General features: G+C 35.7%; 1 protein-coding gene across 1 annotated transcript; it reads left to right on the forward strand.

Moving 5' to 3' along the window:
* The first annotated feature begins 402 nt into the window (after nucleotides 1-402).
* On the forward strand, nucleotides 403-1,154 carry LOC145609283 (uncharacterized). The gene has a single exon (XM_081664806.1). It carries the CDS (start codon nucleotides 440-442, stop codon nucleotides 1,091-1,093), a length of 654 nt encoding a protein of 217 aa, XP_081520932.1. The 5' UTR covers nucleotides 403-439; the 3' UTR covers nucleotides 1,094-1,154.
* Nucleotides 1,155-9,224: the final 8,070 nt, after the last annotated feature.

Here is a 9,224-nt window from a genome sequence, read left to right on the forward strand (position 1 = left end):
TAAGTATTAAGGCATTAAGTCAACGTTGAAAATTGGAGTATTATTTACGTTGGGTATATGTAAATATTTTTGTTGATATGAATAATTGTTTTGGAAGTATATAAATGAAAATAGTTGCATCATATTGAAATTTAGTATGTTTGAGCATTAAATAAAAATGTAAAAAAAATATAACTAATACAAAAAGTAATTGAAATATAACTAACAAAATAACAAATTAAAGGAGAACCTCTAGAATGAGAAACGTAATCCGCTTTCAATAACAGAGGGAGTACATCGTTTAACATGTAATATTTTGAAAAGTATTGAAAAAAATAAAAAATAAAAAAAGCATGATTAGCAAGTTAGCAACTATAAATACCCCTCTTAATCATGCATGTTATATTCTCACACCACCCTTAATAATTTAGAGTAAAATTTTAGCCTTAAAAACTCAAAAATGCCGACACTTCCAAAACTACCTCTCCTTGTATCATTTGCTCTCCTCCTCTCTTACCTCACACTCAATAACGCAGACACTCCACCATGCAACGCCCAAGACCAAGCCGTCTTAATTAAAATCCGCGATCATTTCGGAGGCATCAACGGTCCACTTTCCGACTGGGAAACCAATTCAGACTGTTGTCTTGGTTTTAGTTACGTGGGATGCAGCAGCAAGCCGGGCAATGAATACGGCCGAGTCACGGCCGTAACATTCAGCACTAATCTCGGCCTCTCCGGCACCATACCTTCAGACTTCGGCAACCTGCCTTTCCTCGACCGCCTTGATATAGGCCATAACAGCTTAACCGGGCCAATTCCTAGCGAGATTTTCAAGCTGAAGAAACTCCAAGTAGTTGATTTATCCGCCAACCAGCTGTCTGGGCCTATTCCGTCGTCTGTAACTTCATCGCCGTCTCTAACACAATTGAACCTCGCAAATAACAAGCTTACCGGGTCTATACCGCCGATGCCAAAGACGTTGAAGAGCTTAGATGTGAGTAACAATCAGCTTTGCGGCCCAATCCCTAGTGGTTTGACGAAGTTTGGAGCTTCAAGCTTTGGTAATAATAAATGTCTATGTGGTCCTCCTTTGGCTGTAAAATGCAAGTAAAAATTTGATGTATTGCTGATAAAAGTATAAGGAATAAAAGGTTTATTTTATTTTATTTTTATATAGGGAATTTTGACTTTTACCACCTTCAAATAACCACTTATTTGAATTTATCACCTCCAAAAAAAAAATTTACTTTACCACCAACAAAAATATCAAAACTTCGATTTTACTACCAACTAACGGATTCCGTCCATGAATCCGTTAGTAGGGCCCACCTTTTTTATGTTTCTTCTTCATCTTTCCCGATTTCCATATCAACTCAGCCGGCAACGAAATTAACTCACCGTGGTTGGTCAGAATTTCGTGTGGGGGCATGGGAGGGGTCGGAGGTGTAGACTAGGGAGGTGGTCGGAATTAGGTGGTGTTTAGGGTTTTAGGAGTGCGGATTGGTGGTGGCTAGGGTATTAAGAGTTGTTGGAATTAGGGGGGGGTAATATGGGTGGTCGAAATTTGGTGGCTAGGGTTTTAAGGTCGGAAATTGGTGGAGAGGGGGGTCGAAATCAATGCGGTGGCTGTGGCTGTGCGGTGCGGTTGGGGGGTTTCGGGGGTCCTTGGCCAGGTGCGGTGCAGTGGTAGTGGTTAGGTTAGGTGGTGGCTAGGGTTTTGAGGTCGGAAATTGGTAGAAAGAGGGTCGAAATTGGTACGGTGGCTGTGGCTGTGCGGTGCGGTGCGGTGGTAGCTGTTAGGTGGTGGGGTTGGTCGTAGCGGTTAGGTGGTGGGGGCTGGTAGCGGTTAGGTGGTGGGGGCTGGTCGTAGCGGTTAGGTGGCGGGGCTGGTCGTAGCTGGTCCGGTGGTGGGGGTCCCGACAGTGGCAGCAACTGCCGGTTGATGGGTGAGGATTTTTAAATTTTTTTTTTGTTTTTTTTTTAATTTTTGTTTAAAACTTACCCAATAATATGGCGACACGTGTGCAAGATAGGCCCCACTAACGGATTTATGGACGGAATCCGTTAGTTAGACGTGACTGATAGGAAAATTGATGTTTTATTTTTTTATGAGGTGGTAAAGTAAATCTTTTGTTTTTGGAGGTGGTAAATTCAATAAAGTCGTTATTTTAAGGTGGTGAAAATCAAAATTTTCTTTTATTTATTTTTTTTTTTTTTAAGATAATTTTTTAATTTGTCCAATTGACCTTAATTAACATAGAGTATAAAAATTAATTCATTATATTAACACGTCATTAACTTAAGCTTTTGATTAAGTTAATTATTTTAACATTTATAATCAATTTGAATTTAATTACTACTCCATACCAAGTAAGGGTTGGTTCAATTAGTATAACTAGTGCTATCAAATTTCAAACCGAAACCGTTTAACTGCCCGAAACAAACCGACCCAAATGAGAACCGAACCGATTAAAAATCGTTTTTTTAACCGAAAACCGACCCGAATCGTATATGAATGAACCCGAATAACATTACACCGTATAAGAACCGTTTACACCGAACCGTTAACAACCCGCAACCCGTTTGCACCGAACTGTATATAAACCGAACCGTTTATAAACCAACCCGCTTGTAAACCGAATCGTTTATGAACCGGATCGCTTATAAACGAATCGGCTACAAACTACTTACTATAAAGAGAATATTAAAATCAAGTAAAAAGGTGTTTTAAATGAAAATTTAATTATGCACACATGTTTACTACCGATTGAGCATTAAAGAACCGAACTAGCTATAGAGTGAACCGAATTAGTTATAAATTAAATCGAAAAAGAACCGAACCAGTTATAAACTAAACCGAAAAAGAATCGAACTAGTTATAAACTGAACCGAAAAAGAATCGAACTGTTTCTAATTAACCCTAAACCGTTCCTAACCTGAAACTGTTTGAACAGGGATAAAAACCGTTTACACCGAACCGTTAACAAACCACAACCCATCTCCACCGAACCGTTACTACCCAAACTGTTTACAACCCAAACCGAATTAAAACCGTTCAAGAATAAACCGAAACCGAATCGAACTGATAACTATTTGAATCGAACTGAAATCGACCTGCGAAACACTTAAACTGATTTCAAACCGACCCGATTTAATACAGAATCGATTTCAAACCGAACCGAACCCGAACTGTCAAACCGTTTGACAATGCTAAGTATAACAGATTATAGATTTAATTCAAATCATAGAGAATTAGGGTTCAAATCCTATACGAATGTATTTAGAGGCAGGTCCTTTTATTACCTTACCCACACACTTCATTTATCTGTCAATTTGAACCAAAAAAAAATTTGTGATAAATTGAGAATAGCCTAGATTTTTTGTTCTTACCTTAAAAAAGAATTGATTTGAAGTTACTTTAGTGTATTAATTGAATACGGAGTATTTATTTTGGTTTGACTAAGCTAGAATAATGGTGATAAAATGGATAACAATATGATGTTGAAAGGGCGATGAAAAGATGTTTTAATTTTGATAGAATAAGAACACGTTAAGGATAATGCATGAATTGTAATGATTAAGTAACTGAAGGTTAGGTGTGTTAAGATTGCACTCGAAGCTGCTCTATTTTTTGCAATATTCAGTAAGATATGATAGATGTTCAAACTACTCCCTATATCCTATAATATAGTATTCATATTTATTTACATAAACAAATAAAGTTTTAAAAACGTTGGCCAAAAAAGTTGAAATTTTGTTTGTGGAGGCAGATGTTCATAGCGTGGTACATCCGGATTTTTGATAAAATGCGGAATGAACATTAAGTTGTTTTGTAAATAACATATAGCTATTTTGTAATAAACATATTGCTCTTTTTACAAAGAATATCCAGCTTTATGTTCTTTTTGTATATAAATAAAACATCCATAATATTAATAAAGACAGAATGACTTGCGTGGACCTGGTCCACAATAATATTTTTGTGGACCCGAGTTTTACATACACAAAACTGACATTATATTGAACATAGTGAGTTACAAAGTTAGTGACCCTTATTTTTAACATAGTAACCTTGTTTTTAACATAGTACCCTTTATTAAAACTTGTATAATATTTAATATTATTGTGAACTTGAAGTACGACGTTATGACCTTAATTTTAACATAGTGACCTTTATTATGTATATTGACCTTGTAAAATATTTCATTAAAAAAATTAACCTCTTATAGCCTATATATTACCAAAGTGACTTTTATTTTCAACATAGTGACCTTTTTTTTAATTATATAGTGACTTTTTTATTTTTTTTTTTAGTAATAAAACAACTATAGTTTCTCTAATGCTTTTTGGTGTTTAGAGAGCCATAAGGGCGGGGGTGAGAATCGATCCCAAGATCTCCTAAAATCGGGAGAGAAGCTCTAACCACTTGAGCTATCCCTCACTCTCATAGTTTCTCTAATGTTAGTGGTCCACAATAAATTAGTGTGAATCAGGTCCATTTAAGAATTTATATAATAAAGAACATGATAATATAATGCAATGAACATTATTTATATTTACCCACCATAATCTAAAGACAAAATTTAAAGAAAATTTTTCACAGTAAACAATGAATATTATGTCACAAATAAAAATACATCACACTGACAATCAAATAACATGGAGATAAAGAATATTATTTAAAAGTGTGTTCTTTATAAAGTAGTGTCATGTTCATTGTTATTAATAGTTTTATGTTCTTTTTTTTAAATCTCTTATGTTATTTTATCACGTTCATTACATTTTAACAATATGTTCCTTGCATTTTAGATAAATGTTCTTTACAATTATATACCATGTTATTTTCACTTTTAACTAAATATTTTTTACATTTCTATACAATGTGTCAGGGTTCTTTCTGCTTTTTTTATTTATTTTGAATAGATGTATCATGCGGTACCCGTACCGTTAGTACTAATGGTTCGGGTACCCGATAACCAAAATCACTAAAAGTGATACCCATAACCGGAACCGATAAGTTCGAGTACTCGGAGTTTGGGTACCTGGATTTTCAGTTCGGTTATCGAGTACCGAATAAGATATCCAATAATGATAATTATATTAAATTTAATTATATAGTTATTATAATATAATTTACAACTAATTAACAACAATACTATATGATCTTGACCAAATTATTAATAATATTACTAATCATTGATATTATAAAGTAAAGTAAAAGTTTATATTTATATTAATAGATTAAAGTAGGGAAAAAAATGCTTATCGGATTGGGTAACCGTTAATTTTAAAATGATATCCATAACCATACCCGATAACAAATTATCGGAATGGGTACCCGAATCGTTATGGTTATTGGATAGGGTACCTAATTTTCGAAACGGTTACGGATCGGTTTTTCGGGTTTTTGGTTTTTCGGGTAATTTTGCTCAGCCCTAGCGCATGGTACATCCGTCTCCATGAACCACTAATTGAAAAAAAGTATCATTATACTAAATATTAATGTATAGACAAAAAAACATATATATTGTAGCTAGTCTAATGGTCTAAAGTTAAATCCGTCTCAATTTAAGTTAGTCAATTGTAATTTGTTTGTTATTTTAATTTTTGTTTAAGTATTAATTAACTAAAGGTAACAATAGTAGTACATAAATACGTATGAAAAGCTATAAAATAGGAATGCCACTGAATCTAACTCCTGGAAACCTTTAAGGGGACTGAATGAGACAAGGACTACGGAGGCTAGCCATATAGTAAGCTAAGAGTTGAGCTTATAAAATAGTCTCAAAGGTCCTAGTCAACAGATTGAGACCCCTCCTCCCTAACATCATATCCCCAAACAAAAATAGTTTCTTGCCTGGCCACCCTTCTCAATTCTTAAACTCAAGTACTTATTAATGGCCAACCTTCTTAGTTCTTTAACTTTTCAAGGGGACTGACATGCAAGGAGACCCCCTCTTCCCTTACTAATTTATTATGTGCATGGAGTATCTCTCTTTCCTTATTCTACAAGCTACTAAATCTGACTCTTAGAAACCTTTCTTTCTCAAGAGGAATGGCACTCCCATTTTCTCACCTTCTCTTTGCTGATGACCTCATCTTGTTTAGTGAAGCCTCTCTTGCCACTCTTCTGTCCATGTAGCAGACTTTGTCATGTTCTAGGATGTGTCTGGTAAAAAAAAATAAACTCAACCAAAAGCAAGCTTTATTTTTACCCAAACACAACCCTTTTTCTATAGGGATCTTTTCTCAATTTCCCTGGGTGTCCAAGGTAGTGATGATCTTGGAGTCTACTTGGGTTCCCTCTAACCTCAAAAAGACCCTTCTTGAGTCAAGTGGACTTCATTGTGAGAAAAATAAAGAATAAGTTGTCTTCATGGAAGAGCAAGTGTCTCTCCAAAGCTGGCAGAGCAGCCCTGATAAGATCTTGCCTATCCCTAATTGTCAACCATGCAATGCAAGTTCTCTTCCTACCCAAAAAAGCCTTGAAGGATATTGATTAAGCTTACTCCCATTTCTTAAGGAACTCTACTTCGAATACTCCAAAGACTCACCTTCTTGCATGGGAGAAGATATGTGGGCCAGTCTAAATGGGGGGACTTGGTATCAGGACTACTGTCCTAGCTAATATTGTCCACATGATGAAGTTATGCTTGAAAACCCATTCTATTTCTAATCTTGCTACTACCCTCCTCTATGAAAAAATACATTGTTGAGAAAGGTCACCCCACCAAATTCTGTCTTGGTTCCTATATATGACAAGGTATTGGGAAAGCATGGAATTATTTCCAAGATCATTCTAAATGGGCAATAGGAGATGGAACTAGCTAGGACCAGATTTTGGCAGGACAATTGGCTTGGGCCTGGTTCACTCAAAGATCTGATTCAGGGCCATCTCCATCAGCATAAAGCTGATTTAACTCTTTAACAAGTGAGAGAAGGGCCATCCTGAAAATTTCAACACCTTCCTGTCAATATCCCCCCTGACATTATGCCACTTATCAAGGCAACCTATATTCCTAGTAAAGGGTTTGACTTCCTTGTTAGCTCTTTTGTCTAAGGGAATTTTTTTAACTCAAAGGCTGCTTATGATACTTTGTGGAAATCTTAACACACTGTTATTCATTGTGAGGAGAAATGGCAAGTCATTTGGGCTGTTCAGTGCTCTCCAAAGGTCAAGATGTTTCTCTGAATGACTATATGGGAGAGGTTTCCTACCTCTTCCCACCTAGCTGCCAGAAACATTATTCCCATAGCCTCTTGCCCTTTTTGGCCAGGAATGGAGGAATCCATTATCCATGTACTTAAGGACTGCCCTAGGGCAAAGGAGATATGGAACCAAAGCCGTTCTCTCTCCTATTTGAGTGGTTCTATGTTTAGCTGGTTGTGTGATAACCTTACTGATTCCTCTTCCCAAAATGTCATTGAAAAGCCATAGAATGTGATATTTGTCGTTATGTGTTGGAGAATTTGGATTAGGAGGAATAGATGGGTGTTTGAGAACAATAACATCCCCCTTGCTGCTTGGTGGAAGACAACATCATGGCTGGTTGAGGAGAATTCTGCCCTATCCCTTCCTACTACCATCATCTAATGAACTAAACTCCCATCATTTTTTATGCTAATTGGAAACCAAATAATCATAAAAGCTTATGCTTCCTTTACTCTACATTGTCAGCTGGTATTGGGTGTGTTTATAGAGATAGGAATTGGATTTGGAGTATTGGAATGGCTATGTCCCTTGCTCTTCTGCTGTGTGGGGGGAAACTCTTACAATCTTATATTCTCTGGTTTGGGCTAAGGATAAAGGGTATGTAGACGGTGTACTCATATCAGACTGTGAGAGGGCTTTACAGGGGATTACTTTGGCAAAAAAAGTGTGGGATGAGCTTACTAATGCCTATGATGAATGCAGGGAACTCCTCCAGCAACTAGATAGGCTTTCATTAAAGCAAGGGCACCGGGACCAAGTGCATGAAGCTGATGTAATAGTTAGATGGGCTAGATAGAAGCTGGAGATATCAACTGATTTTTGTAGGATTGGTCTAAAGTTCAGTAGGGAGAAGCCTCTGGATAGCCTTACAGACATTGTTTTGGTAAAAGCAGCTTTTGAACTGTTTTGTTAAAACTTAACTGCTAAAGGCTGGGCCTTTGAAACTTTCTGTAACTTTGATGATGTTGTGATTATGAATGACTAAATAACGACATTTTAACAAAAAATAGGATATATCAAGAGCGTAGTGGAATTGTCTTTTTTAGCTTAGTCATTATCTAATAGTTGCAGTTAGCGCCTTCCTCTTAAACTAAATTGCAACATATATAAAGTTTAATACGAAGCACATCATTTTAGTGTTTTGGTAAGCGTTTCAAGAGGAGAAATTAATTAGGGTGTTAAATGCCACAATTTAAATTTATCAAAATCGTGATCATTTCAAACAAAAGTTCATTATTACCATGCATGCTTGAATTGGGAATAATATATTAAGGGGGTAATAAAAGTCAAACTTGAAAAAACATAAGTAATTAGAGGTATTGTTGTGGGAGACAAGGTGTTTACAAATGAAATAAAATAGTTGTGCCATGAGGAAAAGAGAGTAATTGAAGAATTATTATCCTCATAATGAGGGTAAAAGTTACCCACTCTCCCCCTAGTGTAACTGTTACCCCCAAAATGAGGGTATTAGTTCCTCTTTTTTCACCTCATACTACACAATAATCACCACCAAAAATGTCTATAACAAACTTTATGAGCATAACAGAAAGTGTAACAAACGATACTAATCAGCATATAAATTTCTTCTATACAATTGTATTATATACAACTTAACAAAGCTTTTCGCCTAACAGTTAGTTAAGAGTTATGACTTTTAGGGCAATAAGACTTTTTCTAAGTTATGTAGAATTATATCAGTCTATCACCTGGTTGTGGGAATATTCCTTATACCACTACCACAAAATGTAGAAAATGCAACACATAATACACAACGCTCAAGTTAGATAGTCGATCTCTAGCATTCTACAGACCGCCTATCTAAGATGAGCGCTTTGTATGTTAAGACCTATAGAGCGCCTGTCATGTTAACCATTCTATAAATTTTATATAAAAAATATGACTTTGATATAGATCGCCTTTCTTAGAAGACCGATCTATAAGATTTTAGCATAATTAAAAAAAAAGTAAAAAAAAAAAAATCTTACCTTATGTAAAAAACTACTCCGTAAAAAACTACTCCGTAAAAAAC

The sequence above is a fragment of the Chenopodium album genome, chromosome 23 (genome assembly GCF_948465745.1).
Source record: "Chenopodium album chromosome 23, dcCheAlbu1.1, whole genome shotgun sequence".
Taxonomy (NCBI): Eukaryota; Viridiplantae; Streptophyta; class Magnoliopsida; order Caryophyllales; family Amaranthaceae; genus Chenopodium; species Chenopodium album.